General features: G+C 44.6%; 2 protein-coding genes across 2 annotated transcripts in view; one reads left to right on the plus strand and one right to left on the minus strand.

Annotated features, from left to right (window-relative positions):
- The window catches only part of T265_05530 (hypothetical protein), a gene marked incomplete at both ends in the record, with an annotated part of 55,207 nt that extends 34,412 nt beyond the window's left edge, over positions 1 to 20,795 (plus strand). The window contains 2 exons of the mRNA XM_009170564.1: positions 18,602 to 18,847; positions 19,821 to 20,795. Coding sequence (XP_009168828.1) covers positions 18,602 to 18,847; positions 19,821 to 20,795 — 1,221 coding nt within the window. The remainder of the gene's footprint in view (positions 1 to 18,601; positions 18,848 to 19,820) is intronic.
- Positions 17,957 to 19,432, minus strand: T265_05529 (hypothetical protein; the record flags this gene model as incomplete). The annotated part of the gene is made up of 3 exons (XM_009170563.1): positions 17,957 to 18,131; positions 18,249 to 18,352; positions 19,379 to 19,432. 3 exons carry the CDS (start codon positions 19,430 to 19,432, stop codon positions 17,957 to 17,959), a joined length of 333 nt encoding a protein of 110 aa, XP_009168827.1.
- Positions 20,796 to 24,857: the final 4,062 nt, after the last annotated feature.

Raw genomic sequence — 24,857 nt, forward strand, 5'->3', positions numbered from 1 at the left:
TTTTCGGCTGTCGACGAGTTTTCAGCAACCTTGTGAGTAGTTTCCTCTGTGAAAATATACTGCGATATCTCGAATATTGTTCCAATTGAAACGTGAGTCCGTCTGTGTGCAGCACATTCAGTTGTAGAATATCATAAACGAGGGATTCAGTTGATTATCTCATGAAAACCAAACTGATTTGCAAATGAAGCAGTCCAATTTGGGTTCAAGGGGAACGTAAGGTTGACGGAAACTCGGGGACTGTGTCTACCTGATGAGCCCCAAGAAGGGCGACACTGATCGTGGGCTGTCAAAGGGTTTTCAGCAACGCTGTGAGTTTTTCCTTTTACGAAAACCGATATTCTTTTTATCCTCGCCTCTCTCCACGGATGCTCTCCTCTGTTTTAAGTTGCTTAGGCACAGCCTGTTTGGAAAATCTCCGCAACGTCGGTCATAATTGAGGATACACGTGTGTTAGTCATGTGGAAAGTACGATGGATATGAGTTGAGAACAGTTCAGCAGACTAGCACATAAACAGGCGCCCTCTACGAAAAATTTGTTCCATAGCCATTTGGTTATTTCCCTCAGATTTACTTCCATTTCCATTGGAGGAAGGCCGCCAAGGAGAACAAAACCTCCCGTTCTTTCAGGTTAATTCACACATGCTTCTGCAATCGATCATTTCAGGTAGATATAGCAACGAAATCAGCTAAATTCATTTTTGTTTATTTATTACTTCCATTAAATTCACACCACCGGTTTTCGTATATCCTGCATTATGTTCCGGCTCAGCCAGTCTAATTGGTTCACAGTCAGTAAACGGAGAAACCACTCGACTTGACTTTCAATTTCACTAGGGGTGTATTTAAAAATAGCCATCGTTTTTTCAACTTTTCGGCCTTGTCAGGTATAAGTTTTTACCCCTCCGCGTTAAAGTGGTTTGGTTTCCACTAGTTTTACTTAAAAATGATAACGTTCATGGTCAAACCTCCAGACTTTTTAGTCTCATAAACTACCTCTGTGCGAAGCTGAACGTCTTTCCAGTGACTTAGCGACTCTCAGAAGTGTACTTTGTCCAAAACTACCTATAAGTGGGTTTCGAATTAACTTGTTGGAGTATGTAGGCCATTCGTAATCTCCCTACACTGTAGCTTGATTGCCTTTAGAAAAGATTTCAATATATTGACGCAAATTACGTTGTTCTTTTGATGACCAATGGCCACCGGAACAGTCAATTAGGATTTTTTTTATTTAATTGATTTGCAATCAGTGGGAGATTGAAGTGGTTCGACGGGGGCACTGTTCAACCTGATTTATCACCGAGACAAAACACTGTCTAATGAACTTAACCTGGCGCAATTTTTTGAAGTATCATTCTCGCTTCAGTAAATCCTTCCCCTCCGAAAGGAAGGACCATCTTGGTGTGTCCATTTCAGGGCAACGGATAAGCCCCACCCTGAGAGCGGCTCCTAGGGGAGTCTGCAGAATTAGCTCTGCGGTGCCGTGTACGTAGGACAGAAAGCTGGTGGTCGCCTGGTGAGAGGTTTTAGATTTGCCTGGTTAGCACTTTTGGTGTGCACCAATCGATAAGCGGTCTTCCACAAAATTGGTACAGGTGGGAACTAAGCTCGCGCACCCCTTGGCTGAATTATCATGGCACTTACCGGTTCAAGGAGACTGTTAAACTAAAGTGTCATCAAACAGAAGCACAAACCATCAGTCCTGATATCCACACGTTCACACCAAGGGCGTTTAGTTACATTTCCATATTGATTTATCCGATAGTTGATCAGAGATCTTTCCGAAAGGTTGTCCTTTTGCCTTGAGATTCGATCAACCTGAAGACTTGGTCAAGAGATCTTAAGAAGCGGTTGTATCCAATGCAAAGCTTTGCTCATCAAAGAATTTGCCGATTGTCAATTATTCTGAAGAAAACAGCCTCACCTAATTCATTGACAATGATTTTCGTGGATGGCCTTTAACCCAGTCTTGTTCAGAGTCCACTGAAGAGGACAGTGTTGCTTCATTATTGGGTCTGATCGCTGTCAGATCTAGGAACAAAAGGTTGGAACTGTTACGACTCTGTTTTTTCATAGAGAAACCACTGAAGGCTGCATGACGAATAGATTATGTCAGTCTGTCAGGCGTTCGGATCACCCAGAATTGGAGCTTGTCTCGGGGGGCTATTCCCGAGGAACAAAACGACTGACCCATCGACCATTCTCTGTGGTTGGAGGACCGCAAAGGACTTTATCCTCGGTGCGGCCATGGCTGTAAAGCCTGCAGACAAGAGAGACTGCTCACCGTAGGGTCTTTTTTCCAACTTTTGTCACGATTGCCACACGGTTAAATTCCATCTTTCTGGTAACAAAAGCCCCAGTTAATCCATGAAGCCTGCAGACAAGAGAGTCTGCTCACCGTAGGGTCCTTTTCCAACCTTTATGACGATCACCACACGGTTAAATTTCATCCTTCTGGTAACAAAAGCCCCAGTTAATCCATCCTCACATCACTAAATGCAACAAAACAGGAGGAGGCTATACATTCGTTCGTATGATATTGCGTGATATCCTCAAGTCTGCTCAAAGAGCCTTTGCAAAAAATAGCATGCCTGGTTTGGGGTTTCACTCTGAAACACCAAGCGATTTGACTACCAGCTGCTTACAGGAGATTGATAATTAGTCAGAAGTGACATCCGAAGCTCGTTCCAACTGACAACAGTCTTGCATGGCTGGCAATGTTGTGGCAGATGGGCAGCTCGGGTGCGTTGCTTGATTGTTGGTCTGTTAGCCGAGCTTGACAGTAGGGATACAAACGTCTCATCACCAACAGAGGTGACATCGTCAGTGCAGGGTTCAGTGGGTCCCAGAGTTGAGTGACCCAATCCAACTGTCAAGCTCGACGAACAGACCAACAGCCAAGCAGTCTTGCGCGGTCCATCAAACGAAAAACTTCCAGGCTCAACTGGCCCAATTTCCACAAAACCGGATGAAATAGAGACATTCTACAAACGGATGTTCATCAAGTGCTACCAGATACCTCGTTACAAGGAGCATGTAATGCATACTCACTAATTTTATTAACCAGGTTGATCAGTTGGCTCTAGTTATGTCTCACTTGATCAAAATTGACGTCTATTGCTCAGTTTCTTCAATTTATCCAGTTAAAGGAAGTGAGTAATACCATGCGGGACGAAATCTTGACCAAGCTAGAGCTACGTAACGGCAAATACCCTAGCAAAGTGGATTCCAGCCATCCAGATATAACGAATACTCGAAATTTATGGTGAAGATATTACAATCGAATCATGCGATAGCTGGCTGATTCGCTGGTATAAAACAGAGAATGGTGTAGGTTGCGAACGATCATGTTCAAATTCGTTGTTTCCGAAACTAGCCCCCCCCAACCTATCGGGTATGGTCTCCTGTTTTCTAAAACCAGTTCAGTTGTATTGATCATTAGTGTCCGGAGCTTTCAGCTACTGCGTCTCTTATATTTGGAAACTGTCAACAAAACACCATCATCATATGACAGATGAATAAAGGTGAGGAATTCCCGGATATTTGACGCAATACTGCCTAAGTTTTTGCTCTCATCAAATGCAAAGATCCTCTCACACAAGAAGCATCAGTGGACAATAACGGCCCGTATTTTTTTCATTATTTTAAGACAAATTAATAAAATCAAGCCTCCCTTGCTTCAACTTGCAATACTGCGATACGTTTTTGGAATTCCTTTCCTACGTATACCGCGGATCTGGTTTCCTAAGTGATCCGTTTTATGAAAACACAAAAAGAGTGCTGCTATACACTCTCACCATGGGCGACCAAAAAAATATCCAAAGGACCACTTGAACAATGGACTCTGCCTCTTCAACAATCCTTGTTTTAATTGATTCGTTTTTATCTTTTCCCATTCTGAAAGTCGGTGTGGAAATTACACCAACTAATGGCGCTATTTTAGATCGTTTCAAAATTCCAGCTTGTATAAATCGATAATATTCAAACAAGTAGGGAACAGTGAATGCTGTTGAAGTCCGTTCAGAGACTGTTTCAGTCAAGCCAAGTTCAGCCACCAACTCTGAACAGAGTTTTGTTTTCATAAAGGAAACTACTCACAAGGTTGCTGAAAACTCTTTGACAGCCCACGACCGGTTTCGCCCTTCCACTTCGGGCTCATCAGGTAGGCGCAGTCCCCGAGTTTCCGTCAACCTTATGATCTACTTGAACCCAAATTGCACTGTTTTCGTGAAATACACTCATCTGCAAATCAATTTGGTTTTCACGGGAGGCTCAATTGAATCTCTCGTTTATGATGTTGTCCAGCTGAATGTGCTGCACACAGGCCGCCTCATGATTCAGTTGGCACAATATTCGACATATCCGAAATTTCATTCAAAACTTTACGGTTTGAATCTTGAGGCAGATTTACGTGTACGTAAAATGTAAATGTTGAATTCGCGCCAAAAATATGTGTAGTTTTTCGAAATTCATATTAACTTGTTAGGTTTACATCATATGTTTGAGAAATGAACATTCACGTAGCCAGCTGGGCTCCATGCAACCAGAATTTTTACATCGACAAAAATGGTTTATTTTGTCGGACACGTCCTTTGAAACTATCCACAAATTTTCTATAGAAAAAAACTTCCGACTAGTCGGAGGAATTCATATTAAGGCGCAACCTAGTTAATGGACATTCAGTGAGCTGAGCCTATTTCTCGGTTATCTAGGAGGGTAAAATCAGCGACGGACTTATCCATACCACTGGTTTGGTTCATCCTTGCACTGATATTCCATATTTATTCAACCTCAAAAAAACTCTGAGACGGAAATTAGAATTCTGAGTTTCTTGTCTGAAGCAACAAGAATCAGAATGGCATTTCTGTAACCATGTTGTGGGATATCAGACTCTCATTCGAATCCTTCCGGGATCACCACAATCAATCAACCAATCAATCAATCAATCAGTCAAGCAAGCAAGCAAGCAATCGATTGATGGATCGATCAATCAATCAGTCAAGGCGTTTCTCGCGCATTCAAGACTACTGGATCTACGTGTCATGTGACCTTGAACCCTAAACGAGTGCTCCCATCGTCTGTCTTTCATGTTGCAGTCACATTCAAAACGCGGGTTTTCTGTCTGTTGCTATTAAGGCATTGATCATCTCGTAGCTAAAACAGACTCTTTAGCACATCAGGAATTCCAAAACCAGGATTTAATGTGGCGTACAGCAATCCTCCGGTGAGAAACCATTATGTGGGTCACAGATATTCGGCCACTCTGGAATTGTTTTCTCTACCGAAAGTTCATGCACTAGAACGTGGCTGATTGTAATGCTAATGAGAACATCTCATTGAGGGAAACTACTCTTCGGAAGGGGATCTCTCGGAATTCCTTAACTGACACTTCCTTTTATGTTTTATAAACAATTCTTCCGGAATACCTTACCAAAAAGATCAATGTATTTCTACTGTCTAAGCTACATTGACAGATTATGACGGTGATGCGTGAAACGGCTGACTGCAAGAATCTGGGGAACTGTTTTCAAGCTTTTTTTAAGCTGACAACAGTGTCGCTGTCTAACTTGTCAGAGATTTTCTTGGCTGTTACCGTCAACTCTGTCAGTCTGGAACTGACATTAACGAATTTAAGAGAGCAGTATTTAACATATTTGGATGAGCATGGTGTAAATGGACAGGAAATCGAGTGAGAGACAACATTGGCTACCTATCAAAGAACAGTTAGTTCAGGTCACCAACAGGATGACTTAAAATTGGTCCCTTAAAGGCTAGCATAGGGAATATGCAATACTATTGTCGATATATAGACGACATCTTCGCTGTTGTTAACAATAAAGCCGAAATGGAATTGCTCCAACAACAGTTCAGTGAGGCCCACACCGCCGTTCAATTCACCTTCGGAAGGAGAAACCGACAATTTCTTCCACTTCGTGAACGACGTCACGATCGTACACTGAAACGATCGGTGTGCCGAAAACCTACTTGGTCCGGGCAGAACATTGACTTTAGCAGCTTCGCGCCATTAAAAGAGAAACGGAATCTGATCCATAGCCTGATTAACAGAGTGAGGAAACTATGCTCTGATGAATCGCTGGAACAAGAATTCCAAACTCGCACCAACATCCTGAGAGACAATGGATTCCGCGACAAGTTTATTACAAAGCATTTGAACAGAGAGTAAGCCAACACTAGCACAGCCACAATTGGAAGGAAACCAGTTTACATTAGCCTCCCGTTTGAGGGAGACATACCGGCCGACCTACCGAATAGAAAACTTTCTACCAGTTAGAACAAAGTTTTCCCGGCCACAACACTCCGAACTTGGTTCACAAGCAGTCGTCCTTTATTCGCAAGGATAGACTACCTGTCCACACCCAAAATATGTTAGTTTACTCATTCTTTTGCTGCTGTGCAGCGGAATACATCGGACGCACGACTAGGCAACTCAGCCAAAGAATGAAGGAACACAATCCGTCCTGGCTAGCTTCTGGAACTAGGAGGACGATAACCAGTTCTGTAGTACAACATTTAGCTGATACGGCACACAACGTGATACCCAGGCAAAGCTTCCACGTTGTTTACAAGGCGCCGGCTAATCAACCCAGATCAGTACAGCAACGCAATGGCTGAAACTATCGCCATACGACATCGCGACCCGATCCTTTGTCGGCAGAAACGCTTTGTTCGTGTGTTGTACTTACCGTGGTCCAACTCACCTCCCCCCACACATGCATCGTGTGCTGAACACACAACTACAACACCCCCCGAGTTGACTAGCTCAAGTCATCCTGAACTAAGTGTTATCTGACAGGTAGACAATGTCGTCTCCCACTCGATTTCCTGTTTGTGTACACCGTGCGCATTCAAATAGATTATGTACTGCTCTTTAACCTTTACAACTGTACGATTGAAAAGACCTGCCGAAAACATGTTCGTCAACCATCTGTGTTCTTATTATAAGTGGAAACTTTCGAAATATTAACAAAGTTGTAAAAACTGGGGTATGACTCCCTAGCACCTGTTTGTATCGTTACAAACAGAATCGAGGGAAATTCCAAGTTAACGGAACGAACTGATCGGACAATCATTAATTGAATTCAGTGTCCACATGAGGGTGAATTACTCTGAGTTAAAACTAGCAGTCACGATACAGTCCAGTCAGGCAAGTGTAATCATGATATCTACTTAAATGTACAGTTGCTATCAAAATAGTTCCGAACCAAACTTACCAGCTTTTTTATAAAACAGGAGTTAGTTTTGCTCACCATGTGCGTTTCCTTTCAAACTGAGTGACTCGCTAAGATCGGTTTTTGCATGTACGTTTTCGAAAGACTTTAGCGGGATCATTTGGCTCGCGATAACTGTCTACGGGGTGACACGGTCAGAGTGTTTCTCGGTCGATCAGACGAACTTCCGTTCCACGCATGAAGCGCATTGGTTGGCCAATTTCGCCAGCCATCAAAAGTACATATATCTGGAGTGAAGGTTAAGATACACATCGCTTCTGAACCTCAAGCAGTTGTTTTCAGAAACATCAATGTTTGTGACAGAGTTAAAAACTGATAGTCTGAAACCCACAGGTTCTGACTGCAAAATTCTTCAGTTTCGTTCCGCCATTTACGTAACAAACCTGATGTTGGAAACTGGGCACTTAGCAGCTGTACACATAACCCAACAGGTTTGAAGAAAGCTTCGCTGGGAAGAGAATATCAAGCCTGATGATAACCAGGCACTAACATTTGAGGTGCCTCCATTTCCTTCGTCGAGCCGTCCGGATGGAATCTGGCTTATAGAATGCCACCGAATTGGGTCCACCATTTAGCGATTCTGGTTGAATACGGGGATCCTATCCCTGAAGTTGGATCGCATCCAAACATTTCGTGACGAATCCCTGTGTCTTTTGTCAGGACATAAGCTTTCTACCCACTGGTTAGCGACACTCGTAGATGCGAAGAGGTACCACTTGCGTCTCTGAGGACCGTTTTGATCGAATCTGTTCAGTGGGTCGTTCTGAGAGGAAAAGAAAAGCCTTTTAGTTCTGTAGAAAGAACCTTACACAATTTCACCAAACTTAGGCTTGGAATCGGTCAGGTGAGTGTGATGAAGGCCCAACGGCCGCCGTGATGGCATATTTCACAGAGGGATGCGAATCAAACCGGTATCGATCTGAACGATGATATGCACAAACAACAGGAGTAAGCTGATTGTTGATGTTCGAGAATGATGATCAACTAAACGTCGAACTACTGGTGACGGAAAACTAACACAGACGACTGTATCTGATGTACACGTGGAAAATCAATAAACCGTACCAGAAGTTCACAAAACTGGAGGGCTTTGGTCTAGAAGCAATTTCTATAGCTTGGGGTTTGAGTTTATGCCCGGCTCGTTTTCTATATGACTGGACCCTAATGTCTTTTAGTTGCTGAACCACAGTCTCCATTCATCCTATCACTCACTTTAATTGACACCCAAGGATGTGAGATCTCATGTAAAATCGAATAGTCGAAACTTTGAATCATTCAAACTCTCAAGATGAGGAAACAAACTTATCAGTCTCAGTATCTGGTTCCTTTCTTCTGCTATACCTTTTACAGGCGGGTCAATAACGCAGGTGACCTAAGGCCCTCACGTAGTTGGTAGCATACTTCGTAATAACTGATGTAATCTGGATGGCCCCTGAGTAGAGAAACTCAAACTTACCGTGGTGTGACAGTTTGCGCATTCCTGTCGTCTGTTGAGCTACCGGAGTCTGTCCGTGCGACACTCACAGAGTCTCTCATGTCAGGTTAGTCAATAGTGAGAAGTCTCACCAATAAAGTCACCTGGCCTCCAGGTCGGCGGTTGAACTATGTGCCGTCTAGGACCATAGTCGTCCTCATCTCTAGGTCTTGATACCCTGACAAAACTCCAGCCCACGTACGACCATGAAATACACATTTGCAAATAATCTGCGGCAGGTAAGCATCACCGTCAAACAGCGGTTTTATGCTCCAGATGGTGATGAGTTCTTAGCTAGGTTAGAGAATATTCCACCAAATTCCAGGCTTGACAGCAAAACGATGGCCCCGTAAGACCGTCATTCCGGACATACGCTTCTTCAGCAGTCGTGCGTCTTCTAACTAGTGTGTTTGTGTTTGTTTCAATGCTTCACTTTTCATAACATGTTACCATAGCAACTGTGCAGCCAAGGGAAAATTCAGTACCACAGGGAGCCTTACATAAATAGATGTTAGGTTTTCGAACAAATCACTGAGCTGGTTAAATCGGGACGCTGGCTGGGAAGACATAATAAATAATAATCGTTCAGCCGTAACACCATTCCGGTGCCTAGCTGCCATGCCACCCGGAGGAAGTACGAGGGCTGGGATACTGCCAGGTCGCCCAGGCCTAGACAGGAGAAGTCGACTGGCAGAGATCGGGTTCGAAGCACGGACCCTCCGGTCAGTAAATTCGCACTCTAACCACTTGGGCTGAGAAGACTCACGAAGTTCTGACAGAACATAAAAGACTACCGTAGGTTTATGGTCAATCTAAATCCACGTCCAGTTGCTTCACCAACAGTACTTTGGAACTGGCGGCTGAGTAATGCTGGGTAACTTTACAAAATCAGGGATTGGACCGTGATCCACAGAACAAGCCACCCGATTTGTCATTGGCTAATTCGCATATCATTCCCATTTTGGCGTCTTGCCTTTGTACGCTTAAAATAGCTGGCTCAGAACCAGAGACCAGTTGCAAACCGTACCCAGGCCTGGACGTGGTCAAGTTAGCTTGCCAGGAACCTCACGAAGAGGAATTCCAAGAGGACTCTCCAGAACATACACAGAAATAAATCATAGCGTCCGCTTTGTCAAATCGCAAAGAACTCATCTTCAAGTGTAAGATGGATTTTGAAATCAAACATGCAGTTATAGAGATAAGTGACAAACCGAAAGATGTCCGCTAAATGAATTGATTTGTCTTGTAGGGAATTGCGTTGTTCTGGGGGGGTGTGGCAAGGGAAGGGGTGTCGAATCCCTGTTTAGCATCCCGTAACGATCTAACCATGTTCTTAAAGTACAGCGACAAAGTTTGAACCGGTCATTTAGCCTGGGAAAGGTGCATAGCGTAAGTACCGAATCGGATGATGCTACCTGGTCACATGAACAACGGAAGTACTGGACTACTTACGTGTTTCACGTGTTTCAAACCAGCTACTTATCTGCGCGGGCTTTGTCTGTGATGCTAAGGCAAGCCATCAAAACCATAAAAGCAGTCTGGCTGTTAATAGTTTACGTCAGATTTACAAAGGGAAGTATCGTCGAAAATTTCTGGCGGTTTCATACTCGGTTCACTAGAATTTGATTGGAGCAAATTGGTGAGCATGAGTATAAAGGTGGAATGTATAGAAACATGGAGACTTCATACAAAACACTTCCGAAAGGAAAACTTGCACAATCCCTCTCTTATCCCGAGGCAATGAGTGATTTCTCAAACGAATTCTGTCAGTAGATCCACAAAAATATGATGCTTTTGTTAACCCATTTCATAAACCAAAACTATTGGTTGATGAAACAACGGTGGAATTCCGTCCTTCATGAACTTGGAACGTAGGTACACTCGCAAATGTCACAGTAAATGCTTTACTTATGGACCGATAGTACATGATGGAGAACCCTTAGAACAGAATCCACTTTCCTAGCAGGTTGAAAAACAGTGTTTTTTCCAACCCACTACCTAGTTGGTGGCCTTGACCTCCTTAAGCTGTAACATCCTTTCGGTGCCTAGCTGCCATGCTACCCAGAGGAAGCACGAGAGCTTGGATACTGCCAGGTTGCCCAAGCCTAGACAGGGTTCGAACCAATGACTTTCCAGTCAGTAAATTCGCGCTCTAACCGCTGAGCAAGCCTCACCACTTCTACCGCTTTGTACCTCCCACATTTTTGTAGAAAGTACATATACGCACTTTCAAACGCCTTCTTAGGTGAATATTGATTCTTCACATATGTTTAGTCCACCACAAGATAGAAATCTTCCATATTGGCCCTCACGAGTGACCTTGAGCAGGCTTCCATTAGCGTAGCAACCAATGTGTAGCATTGGTAGCAGCATATTTCACAACGAATTACCCGACCGACTTCGAGAGTGGCATCACAGAGAGACATCCGTTGTTGTTAAGTATGACGTCGGATGCTGTTTGCAATTCAAAAAACCAAACTTTCGGAGGCGTATCAAAACGTGCTTACGCCAGATACCCTTTTGATGACCGGAAGCCATTTCCGTAACGTGTGGTCTGAAATCCACATGAGCCTCAATTTTGCGCTTCAGGCCTTTCAAACTTATGCAAAACTATCAGACTTGCTCCAGGAGGGGGGGACTGCAAAGTTTCCGCGGACAGTAAAAGCACTATTGTGTACCGGTTCCAAAAACCTCGCATTGACGAGCTTTTGCAAGAAGTGGCAATCAGGATGCGATTGTAAGCAATCGATTGACTGCTAACACGTTCACGACAGCACTCGAATTAAACGGTTGTAGATGAGGCCAGAAATTCCTTATTCGCGTCGCTGTCGTTGGGGGCTGTTCTGTTACGATGGTGCACAAAATGAGCTGCTTGATAGTGTAAGGAGATTTGAGAATTTTCCTATCAGAGAAGTCAGTCTATGCTGAAAAACTAAGAAGCTGTGCTCATCCCCACTGGAAATCAGAAGCAGCGAGCTCACGAAAATCCAGGGATCTTCGACCCCGAAACCACTCGGCGAACGCTCGGCCTTTCGGCCACGAGTGATGTGAGTAACTCGGCCTTGGGTAGGACATGGTACCACTCATCCCTCAATCGGGGAGGCCAAATCACTTGGTCGCATGTACTGACTGGCTTCTCGAGTGACGTTCTGTCAAGAAATTTCATTCACTTTGTGAAATTTTCCTTCCTCTAAGCCACCTAAAGATTACGAGCTAGTCGCACTGCTGTTCAGTTGCTCATGATCAACGGCTCAAACACTGGCCAGAAGGTCACAGGTTCGAAACACCCCTAGTTTCGTGAGGCCCGCAGTGCTGACGACTCCCAGTAACAGCTGTACAGTGCTCTCGGATTTTTAGCACAGAGTGGCCTCCTTGATAAGAAATTTCTCCATATTACGAACAGTCTATAAATGGTCCAGAGGAAGAATATCTCACAGGATGAGACTTCCATTTGATAGGTCATCTCTGGAGGATCCAATCAAAACCTGGTCACGTGACGTGGTTTCCGTAGCTGAAGGACGAGTGACATTATATCCTGTCCAAAGAACTCCAAGAGTCCTTGTTTGTCCTCCGTGGACAGTAAGATTTCGACACTGTGTGTACTTTATAAAACCCTTGGATGTTACGGAGGTTTCTGTTGAGAATTTCTAGAAATTAGGTATGGTAAACATTGCATTTTCGAAGACATCGTTTACGGAATATTTTTCCTTGTTACAACTCTTTTTCAAGGCTTTTATCGGCCCTGGGTTCAGTGTGTACAGCAGCACATCCTCAACTTTGTGCTTCGATTAAGCAACCTGTTCCGAAGAAAGCAGCTGAAAATCCCATGAGGAATTCTGGAGCTAAAAAAAGAAAAAAAGCACATTTCATCACGTGATCTGGACGGAAGTACTGGCTGACGGGTAATTTCAACAGGGTAGAGAAAGATGTCTGTCGGATGGGTGTCGGATGCAAACAAATGATCTGTCCACATGTGGATAACTCATAAAACGCCCGTCCATTCTGTAGGGGGTGAATGAAACTGACAGAAACTCAGTCGTGTTGGACAGGTTCGTTTTGGGATCAGCTTATCAGGCACAATCTTAGCACATTGTTGATCAGACATTCACTGTTGAAACAACGAATGTGAAAATCGTCCTGAAGGGTCAGGCTAGGATATTTCTCAAGGCTAAATGGACTCGAAGTTGGGTTGAATATTGAAAAAAAAGTAGAACAGCGGCAACATTTTCCCGCAAAACATTCTCTAATAATGAAAAGTACAAAGTATGCCCAACACTCGTAGTGCACTACAAATGAGGTTGCTGAAAACTGTTTGACAGCCCACGACCGGTTTCGCCCTTCTGCTTCGGGCTCATCAGGCGGGCGCAGTCCTCGAGTTTCCGTCAACCATATGTTCTACTTGAACCCAAATGAGTGTATTTCGCTAATTTCGAGCAATTCGGTTCCAAGTAGAAGATAAGTTTGACGGAAACTCGGGGATTGTGCCTACCTGATGAGCCCCAAGAAGGGCGAAATCAGTCGTGGGATCTCAACGAATTTTCAGCAACCTTATGAGTAGTACGTTACAAAGATATACATGTATCGCGATATCTTGAATAGCGTAGTGGCTGAAACATGAGGCGGCCTGTTGCAGCACATTCAATTACCTGGAAACATCACAAACGAGAGGTTCAGCTGGGTTCTAGGTGAGTCTCTCGAAAAAACAAATTAGTATGCAAATGAGTGCGTTTCGCTATATCCAACATTGTTTCATTCTGACTGTTTTGAGCTTGAACTTGTCACTCCTAGCCATTTGGTTTGAAATACCAAGTACGCTTTCTTCTCACCAAAGACACTGAGCATCAATATGATAAATTCGCTTGAGAAGCTCATGAATAAGGGGCTCTGAAGCTGAATTCAATGTTTTTAAAACCGTCTTCGAGGAAATCTAAGACTATCATTTCGCCATGCTTACATCCCGGCTACAATTTTTGAGGTTAAACCCATGATTCGACCCCCGAACAACTGAAACCACAGGCCAGTAGAAATGTGAGCTTAATTCCATTAGAATGGTAGGTGCAGGGATGACCTGAATGCCAGGTTTGAGGACCTGAAGAATAAACTGATTTATAAATGGCCCAGAAGAACAAGAATATCACCGGCTGCAAAGTCTGCAGCTGATCGACACATGACTAACTGATGTGGTTTCCATGAGTGAAGGATAACTGCCATCATTTCCTTCCTAAGTGAGTGTTGATCACAATGCTGAACAGGTAAGTTTCTCAACTATGGCAAGTGACTACCAGCCGACAGGGCCCTTCGTGTACATACACTTCAGTAAGAATTCACCCTATCGGACAAAGTTCATCACAATGTCAAAGGACCTTTTTAAACGCCAACAGGATGGACCCAGTTGGAACAAAACAAACGTGGCCATGGGCATTGTTGGTTACCTTGCAATCGGTGACTATGCGCAACCGACATGAGAGCTATTCGTATGAACTGAGTTATAAATTCTGGTTGACTGTCCTACTCCGATTATTGTCACCTTTGTACTTACCAGTTCCCCGCCCCCCCAACCGATTCGCCCTCGAACCGAGTTTTTTTCACATACTTGGTGTTGAGTGAAATCAGCTGAGAACCATAACAGTCTTCGTCTTGGTGCCTGTGCGAGCTGACTAGGCTAAGAATGAAATCTTCAGGAGACTTTCACTGCTTCTTAACTGGTGTCATTTTCCACCAATGGAATAAACGCAACTGTAGCCTAGAAATCAAGTTAATTGCAGGAAACCGGTTTTCTGAAAGCATAATTTTACAATAGCTTCATGAAATCCATTTGGACGTGAGCTAACGGCTGAGATTTCAGAAGAGACAAACCGCTCATTGATATAAAGTGAACACTTCTCATTGGGAGTAAATGTGTGACCTCCACAGAGGAACGGCCACGCTCTGGGAATGTTCCCTTCGGAGGGATTACCCAATTCTCCCTCTAAACTGAATTAACTGACCTTAGTGGATGTTCATGACTGAAAAGACATGCTCTGACCAGACTGCAGATATCGATACACACCATGTTATTTCATCCCATGGAAAATTCCCGCCATTTGAATTTTGTTTAAAACCGCACGTCAGGGTTTAATTTTCGGCGCAGCTAGTTTCGATCTTCAGAAGTTTGTCGCCGCTCCACCTGCTTGCGCTAAACACGACTGAATTGTCCGATTTAAACGATGGATGTGTTCGCAGTTGTATGCTAGTTCGTTTGAAAGACGTATCGATTACTAGCCTGACCGCATGGATCGATGAGTCGCCTGTCAGAACCTGCTGCTGTGGTGATTCCGCAAACATTTTGTAGAAACTTTAGTAGACTATGATGCACGTTTGGAATTTTGTGCAAAATGTGGGGAAAAACCAACTGATCCCATCAGAGAGCGATCCCATTTCATAGAATACAGTAAGAATTTCGGTCGCATCAATCTGCCGCCGGTCAAACTTGTTAATTTTTCTACGTAGAAATCACGGCTGCACAAATAAATTGTTTGACTACATGGAATGCGAAGTGGATTTGTGATAAAATGCCTACTGATGTAGCCGGATTTTTCGAAGTTGTTCTCTTCCGCAATATAGGCAGGTGTGATCGACCTGAGCGACAACAGTTACCAGAATAGTCTATTAGAAAGGGCATTCGATTAAGTCAGGTTACCCCTGTAACACAAGTTCCCAATAGGTATTCAGGTAGTGAGGCGCATGCGGCGGAATTTAACTACTTGGCCTCCCTGTGGTGTTCTCCGTTTCGTTCACAATTCATGCGATGTGGTATTCGTTCGCAGCTTGAGCGTCTTTGGTGGTTTTCTATGTTACGACGCCTTTTATGTCATTTCCCTTGTTCCATTATTGGTGAGATGGAAATGGACGTAATATACTACTCATAAGGTTGCTAAAACACCTCAACAGCGAACAACTCGATTCACCCTTCTTCGGGCTCATCAGTTCCGAAGTTTCTGTCAACCGCTGTTTTGCGCGTTCAGTTGATGAACATCATAGATGAGAGCTTCACCCGGGTTTCATTTGATCCTCGCATGTTCAGGCGTGAAAATTCAGGTGCGTCCAGCGTGCGTTGGTGGAGTAGTGGTTACACGCTCGCCTTGCATATCAGATGTCCGGGGTTCAGATCCCGGCACGGCCATTGGATATGCACTGCTGATGGGCTCTAATAAGAGCGAAACTCGAGTCCAGTACTTCCCTTTGGTGTGAACTCCCCGGAATAATTACTCCAGAACAGGAACACGAACGTTCAAACGGGAGTGGTGTGACTACAAACAGAAAACCAATTTGGTTTGCAAATTACTGCGTTAGTTAAGTTAGTTAGTTAAGTCAGCTAAAGTTTTACAGGGTTGGTGTTTAGTAGTTCGAGTTGCGAAATTTGGGATTCTGTTTGTTTGAAGTATAAAAGACATGCTTGCACTAGCTAGTTTTCCTGTCCAAATATCAGTCGTGTATGTGTGACTTACCCCCCCCCCCCACCTCACCGTAAACGAAACGACGATCAAACAACTTCTCTGCCATAAAGGAAACTACTCACAAGGTTGCTGAAAACTCTTCGACAGCCCACGACCGGCTTCACCCTTCTGCTTCGGGCTCATCAAGTAAGCGCAGTCCCCGATCCGTCAACCTTATGTTCTACTTGAACCCAAATTGGACTGTTTTCGAGAAATATACTGATTTGCAAATCAATTTGATTTTCACGAGAGACCCAACTGAATCTCTCGTTTATGATATTCTATGCTTCTCTGCCAATCACGAAATTCCCATTTCACAGAGGTTGATATAACACAGTCTCGGGACAACGTCTCAATTTCGACAGTTTCGTCTGCCTCACTTCATGGGTTTAAATTTTGGTACCGTTTCTCAGGGGACGGAGAACGAACTGTTCAGATCCTTTTCTAACTCGATGTCGTTTTGTGTTTATGTCAGAGCACTGAGAACCAAGGGCTAGTAAAAAAAATTACACGAATTCCGGTCCCGTTTAGGGTCACGTTCTATAGTTCGAGAAAACCTCACTTGTTGATTCTACATGAGTGCCGTTTACTGGTTGTCTTGACAGTGGATATGCTTCTACAGAGATTCGAATCATGTTCCAATGCACTTTATATCGCTTAGGGATCGTAATATCGTGGCATTGTTCGGTCGATTGAGGTGGAATGATTATCTGGTCTGGATTAACTCAACTTGTGTTTATCATTAAAGGTCTGGTCTCCCCAGCTGACTCACTGTTCTCTTGAAGCATTTCAAACTAGTCATTACTTCGCTCAGCCTGCACACGCACAAACACACACAGAGTAGTCTCTCCAAGAAACAAAGTTATTTATTTTATGTCGATGCTCGGAGAAATTAGATGTTTGTTCGTAATCACCAGAGGTGTCTCTGTACCAATGGGATTGCATCATGCATCTTGCACATTGTGGTCTGGTTCAATGGTTAGAGCGCGAATTTACTGACCGGAAGATCTGTTGTTCGAAACCGACCTCCCCCTGTCTAGACTTTGGCAGTATGCCAGCCCTCGTGCTTCTTTCAGGTGGCATGACAGCTGAACGATTGACATCTGTCATCGACTTTGGAAGTTACCAACGATGATGTAGCATGTTCGTGCAAACCCGATCATTGCACTGCGCTTATCTCCACATAGCCCGAACAGTGTGTTCAGTTTTCCAACGACATTATCTTACAAACACACACAACAGACTAATGCACTGCGCTCACGCATCAATTTGTTTCTAGCCCTGTCATATGGTCACTTTCAAATCACTACTGCCTGGCAACTATGGTCGGATGGGATGCTGCGATACCCCTGCTAGGTAGGCGAAGCCGATTGAATCAACCTCATGGTAAGTGATCCTGTAGTCGGTCGGAGCGATAAACGATACGGTCTGAATGGACTGATACTCGAAAGGTGTGAGGCGCAATAGGCTTGGGGAAAGCGTATCAATACAGTCCCATTCAGTTTAAAGGTTAACCTTCTATACATAAAAAATATGAATAGGTTCGAGTACGAATTTAGTACAACCAGAAAGAATAAGCGTCCCTAGCTATACGCAAATCCAAACAACCCCTTATATCATATATTATGTTATATTATTATATTGCATTATTCAGATTCACCTCGTCGGCACTATACATTCCTCTAGCATATCGACAGTTTCCAACCTTTCTTGACAACTAAGTGCAGCGAATCAGTCGACATAGGATTCATTTTAAACTATACTGCCCGTGTCACGTTTAGTGTGGGCTGGTCTACTCGCTCACCTCCACCGCGAAAACAGACACGATATGCTTCTGTCGCAAACTTGTTCAGGGGGGCGAGATAGCTCAAGTGGTTACTGATGGGAAAGTCTGTGGTTCGAACCCGACCGCCACCTCTCGACTTCCCCTGTCTAGGCTTGGGCTACCTGGCAGTATCTCAGCCCCCATGCTTCCTTCGGGTGACACTGCAGCTAGGCACCGCAAGAGTGCTACAGCTGAACAATTATTTATTATTTCTATTATCAAACTTGTTCAGATTGGTTTTCACTTGGCAGGAAGAAAAGGTAGTCCAGTGAATATAAGTGACCCTTGCAGTCCCAGAAAAAGGGTGACAGTTCTGGTCACTCACGCGCTGGTGTGTACTCGAATTGTGTGTAGGTGCATCTATGCAGCGCGGTTATTTGACTTTTTTCGACTGAGCGAATCAGTCGGCATTCGTAGAGTTGAGCTCGGCGCAGCTGTTAAAACTGCCTGCACTGCCGATGTTCTGATTCGAACGGGAACTTATCCTCTGACCCTAGATAACTCCAGGTCGAAATGCAAGATAACTGAACACATTCCTTCACTCCTTCTTCAACCTTTCCACCCACACACACAACAGTTTGCAGTCACAGTGGAACTCACCGAACCGCACAGGAATTTCACCGGTCGACCACTGATCATTGTGCACGAGCCGCGCAGCTTTCCATTGGACAATTTCGGTCGATATCTATACGAATACATCAAACCCGGTTTCACGTACAATGTGTTCTATTCCAAAACGGTCACCAAGCGTTTGAACACGAGAGGAAAGCCATGCAGACTGGACCCAGTGCGATTGCTGGGACATGAGTTTGACTATGACCAAGTTAGTTCTCTGTTTAATCTTGCACGTTATTACTGTTATAGGCAAAGAACAAAAACTTCCATAAGAAAAAAAACACTTTGCAATACCTATTGCGACTACAGAAAACTGGATATCGTCCGGTGAATGAATGTAACACAAAGTAAAAAGCCAAGAAGCACATTGTTGGTCGTCCAATCCTTTTTAGGTGTTTAACAGAGGCAACACTTTGTTTGGTGGTTAAATACTATATCAGTCGGTCACGAGCGGCACTCAGGATACATCGCGACCAAACCTTCTGTCAAACAGTTGACAAAAAGGATGTTCAATTTTTGATCTTAAGTGAATATCGTCTCCTTCAGTGCGGTTATTCTGTCAGTTGCTGGGCCGTTTTACCGAACAAAACAAACTATTGGAGGTTGACAAGGAAGCGAAGAAACCAATCGCTCTCCAGGCAGGAGATGTAGAGTAACATCAGTAGAGAACTTGCAAGAAAGAAAAATAAACAAAGTTCTTAGCGAAATACACTCATTTCCATTTAGAAGGGAGACTTACCTGAAACCTCCAAGCACATACGTATCCCAATTCGGTCGTCAAAGGCTTAGCCATCTAAGCGCCAATCATTCGGTCGCGAGCACTGCGATTTACTCGAACTTAGAGAGAATACAGGTCCAATCAGCCTTCAGTCACGGAAACCACATCACGTGGTCACGTGTTGAGTGACGACTTCACAGATGGAAGTTTCACTCCTGTTTGAGTGGATTTTACAAATGAATGACTTGATTCTTGGTTCGCACAGCAGCATAAGATTACACTGCTCACACCGCTCTCCTTTATTTACTCAGTAGATTCCACCAAACAAGCGAGAGAGAGAATCAGGATTCTGTGCATACCTGGTATACAGGTTAATTGCTCCAACCGTGTTGCATTGATTGACACCTCATTATCTGCCTGGTCACGTGGGCGAATCAGCTGATCCATTCTATTCTCTCTGCAGGTGGCATGCCAGTGGCACACAATTTGTCATCACTATCATACAAAATGTGGATGTCTGTGTCCGCTAGACGTGATGCGTCGTCAACGCGCCTACCGGAATCGAAGTCTAAACCACCAAGTTGCTCAACCGTTCCTCGCAGCCAAATGCCCTGACTGGTGTCATCACAATCATCCCATCGCGCTGGTCAATTCGTCAACTTGTCCGCTTGCTTGCCATATGGTGGCCTACAAGAAACTCAATCACGTCGAAGATGACAACAAGAAGGCCAATTTGGTCAGACTAGTCTTAATCCAAGCCGAAGGTTTGACAGAGATGATAGAAGAAGAATTGTATTCACTTCCAAAGTTGTTCAGTGAAATTGGCGGTCTGAGTTCGTTTTGTTTCGGGTTCAGCTGTATGCTATTTTTTGAACTGATCGAACTGGCGTTCTGGCTTCGATGCACCTATCGACCGGAATTTGCGCTGAACCGTGACGCGGCACGTACATCTGAGAATACAACGGAAGGGCAGCAGACTGCCAGAGAATGTTTGAATGACATTCCACTGGTATCTACAACCAACAACCACACGCATAGGCCACATGCTAGAACAGTGACCGCCGAAGATAACCCGGGTTTACAAAATCCTAAAAAGTGCTCACACATGCCCAATTGTATGGGTTCTCTGACCCACAGACCCATAAATCGATACCCCATTATCCCTGATGATTATAGATATTCGCACCGCATCGCCTTGCATCCTTTGAAAATATGTCGAGTCGATGGACATCGTTTGAGCGAGTATCCAAGTGAACAGGATAGTCCAATTTTTGAAATGAAACGATACCATAGAGCTCAAGAAGGACCTATGGAGAAAACGGACCCACTATTGGCTCATCTGGATTTCTTCTATGTACCCTCGTCTGTACAAACCTTTGTTGGTTCCCACCACTATGATGTACCAATTGACGTGAAATTCTCACTGAGTTACACGTAGGGAAAACGCGATACGTCTGTCATACTTGGCAAACATATACACATACATCTGTGTACATACATTTGAATAAAAAACGCACAGGATTAGCGCATTTTTACAAATTCACAGGTTCTGCAAGATGTAAAGAATTTGGTGTTCTGTGTCCGAATCTTTATAGTTTCATGGGGTGGGTATATCTGGAGTGAAAATATCCCACTGGAAATTAGAAAATATGAGTACCACTCAGATGGACACACACTGGTTTAATCACATTCAGCTGAAGGTGAAATTGAGCCACAGATCGATAAATATCGAAGAAGGAAGGGAAGGGATAAAGGTTAACGAGTCCAGTATTGCCCTCCCCACCCGACTGCACCGTTTGGGCTGGAAACTCAAGGGATGACAACAAGTAAAACCGAAGTGTACGTGTGACGGTAATCCACTCCTAGCTTCCGTTTGATCCGTTGCAAGCAACGTGAGTTCACGAGCAGTTCATCTACTGCGTGGCGTGCAAACAAAAGTTCTTTAGACTCCGGAACATCTGCATCTCGATTTCCAAGAATCTACTAACACAGGAACAAAAGTACAAATAATTAACGCCATACCCGCAAAACTGTCGTTGCTAACTCGAGCATACACATGACTTCCATTGTTGGTGTTTCGCAGTTGTGAATACTCCGGAGAAACAATCACTTGAAAGTTTATCAGCTGCGGAGTTCATAACAACCTCACGATCCTAGTGGGGTGCAGCAAGTTCACCTAGATCACACTGGGTCAATCAGACAGAGATTAACAGGGCTTCTCTCACTCGAAAAGTACTGCAAACGCTTCGTAAAATCCAGAAAAACTGAGCACGATGCACCTGAGGTTTGCTTTCAGGAAAGAACAGTAGCTGGAAGGAACACACTTAAAACACTTAGAACACACTCAATTTGTAATGGCGTTCTAGCTGTGCGTTGAAGGCAATAGCTTGGATGCATGAATACCATTGCGCCCACGACTGGATCATATCTGTCAACACACCTAGCCATTCACGTGTCTCGTCCGAGGAGCTCCATTCAAGCAGAGAGCAATGACCAGCGAAGTTCGGTAAGCTTCCATGCTTTGATGCCGAGTCATTGTTTGACCTAGCCTAGCTCACTTCCACTCTTCGCGTGGTTATGCAGATAGGGAGCTCCGAGGAATCATACAAAGTAGGTAACCAAGCGACAGCATTGTACACTCGACCCTTGACAAATAAAGTGATGTCAAATCTCGCCACAGATGATGTAGGTTGACAAAAGCTTCTCTAGCCTTCCAAATCCACATGGAAATAACATCTTTTGCTAGACCACTGGGACTGATACAGATGCCTATGTAGACGAATCTTTCTACCACCTTAATCGGCTCATCCGCAAGCAGGAGGTTAGGTTTCAAACCAACCAGTCTTGCAGCGCATGCCAACCGTAAGGCAGAACTACTTAGAGTAAATAACATGGTCTGCGTTGGAATGGCATCAGATCCAAGAACAGCTATGTCGTCCGGACGAATGCCCTGGGAGCATTTCGATCCCACAGACATTCAAGGCTAGGAGTGAGTCTCCTACAATCAAGCGTCCCACAGACATTCACGCGTCCACAGGAGTTGGCGCACAGCGCCTTAATGAGGATCAGGAATTCACGTGGGGCATTTTCGCTCTATAGATACGGCTGTAGTGCCTGACAGTCCACGAAGTCAAAGGAACACAACCATTGTTGGTCGCTGGGACCACTGCCGCTAGTTCAGGATTTGGAGAAGAGAGAACATGTACCTAAAGCATTTTTTGCAGGACGGAACTCAGCGTGATTTTCGCGAGTCTGACTCTCTCCGTGCTCACGAACCTTCGAAAGATAGAACAGACAGTACCTTCAATGCAGCAGCTACCAAGTTGATTCCACAACGTTTTTCGCACACTTTCGGTCTTTTACTAAGATGAGGTTGATCGTCAATGTGGCTGATTCACCAGTAAGTTTTAGCTCTGAAGATGGATGCAAACCGTCCAGTCCAGGAACCTTATCGCGCTTTACAAGAGATAAGATGTGCTTTAATAAGTCATCTGACGAGCCATTCGAATTCGAATTCCGTTCGCCCGTATGGATTGGCTCCAGGGTAGCCTCTCTCTCTCTATCTTTATTAACTTCATCGTGGGTGAACTCTTTCAAACATTAGTGTTCAAATCTATCGGGGTGAGAATGCTGTCGATCTGGTATGTGGAGACCATACTGCTGGCAATTCAGCAGCGGAGGCAGCCAAGAAATTTACATATCTGAGGCTGATAGGGAGATCAACGGACACAAATTTAGTGACGACAGGCTAGTTTTGTCTCCCTCCATTTCACTTGTGTAGTTGAAATGGAAGGGTACACTCTGCTGGTTTAGTTAGACAGCACAAGGCGACACGTGTCAATGCGATCAAAAGTAGCGAACGTTGGATCCACCTAGACGTTGTGTGGTACAGAGAGATTTAAGTAAGGTACGATCACAAATTACCGCTCCGGGTATGTTTCAGTGATAGACGGCCTGGCAAGAATAATGACAATGATGATCGCTCAGCTCTAACGGTCATCTGATGCGTAGTTGCCACGTCTGTCAAAGGAAGCACGAGGGCTGAGATACTGTAGGCGATAGCAGTCGAGATGCCGGGGCTTGGTTTAAACTACGGAACTTCCGGTCAGCAATTTTGCGCCTAACTCACTGAGCTATCTCGAGTTCTTCTTGGCAAACAGTCCAAGGTAATTAGTACACATAAATCCAGAGGCCCCTGTGCGAAAGATGGAAGAGTTCTACCCGGTCTAATTGGCTAAAAGATCAGTTCTGGTAGAACTCCACTACAACAAGGCATTTGGCACCCATAGGAAAGTTCCAAGTGACAGGAGTGCAACAAATTCAGCTTGACAACCAGAATCACGCGCTATCACAGAGGAAAAACAGAGTGACAGTTATCTCACGAGTCATCTGAGACAGCGTGAAGAAAGCCGTTTTGTAAATCACTTCCGACAGCGTTGCGTTCTGCAAACGCAGACGAACCATCTGCGGCAACACAAAAACGTCCTCGTTATTATGATTTGTTATTCAACGGAGCGACTAGCTTGAAACAAAAATCAATTATGCACCGAGAATAGCAAATGAAGTTAGGACGAATTGAGATGCCTCTTCTCCTTGCAGTAGCTGGGGCGAGATGGCCCAAGTGGTTAGAGCGCGAATTTACTGACCGAAAGGTCCGTGGTTCGAACCGGACCTCTGCCTAACGACTTCCGTTGTCCAGACTTGGGCGACCTGGCAGTATCCCAGCCCTCGTGCAACCTTCGGGTGGCATGGCAGTTAGGCACCGAGAGAGTGCTACAACTGAACGATTCGATCTTGCACTAGCTATTGTTGAAACGTAGAACAGGCAAATAACACGCCCAGGCCACAGAAGGAAGCATGAGGGCTGCTCAAGCCTAGACAGGAGCGGCTGAGATGCCGAGGTCGGATTTGAACCACGGACCTTCCGATTGGCGCCATAACCCCTGGGCTATCTCGAGCCCTAGCCCAGGCCCAATAATTATTGTCGTATACAACAAACAGCGAAATGATAAGACCACGTCGGTCATTCATGGACGAAAGCAATCTTCTGTAAACAGCACACTGATCCTCTTCAAGAAACGTCGTACAGGTAAATTCCCGAACCAGCTTGACTTACATGTAACCCACCTTCGAAAAATGGAATGCCGGTGATCTCGAAGCACGGTAGGAGTTAGTTGGCTGTGGTATAAGTGTACTGAAATGGTGTGGAAGCAAGGACATCGGAACGAATCGGTACATCTAAGACCACAAATCGTTCGGCTGTAGCACTGTTTCGGTGCCCAACTGCCATGCCACCCGAAGGTTGCACGAGGGCTGGGATACTGGCAGGTTGCCCAAGCCTAGACAAGGGAAGTCGAGAGGCAGAGGTCGGGTTCGAACCACCATAGACCTTCCGGTCAGTAAATTCGTGCTCTAACCACTTGGGCTATCTCACCCACCACAAATAGGATTTAGCAGTTAGTTGGGGGGTCCAATAACCATCTACCGAACAAAGCGTTTT

This window comes from Opisthorchis viverrini, assembly GCF_000715545.1.
Source record: "Opisthorchis viverrini unplaced genomic scaffold opera_v5_102, whole genome shotgun sequence".
Classification (NCBI taxonomy): Eukaryota; Metazoa; Platyhelminthes; class Trematoda; order Opisthorchiida; family Opisthorchiidae; genus Opisthorchis; species Opisthorchis viverrini.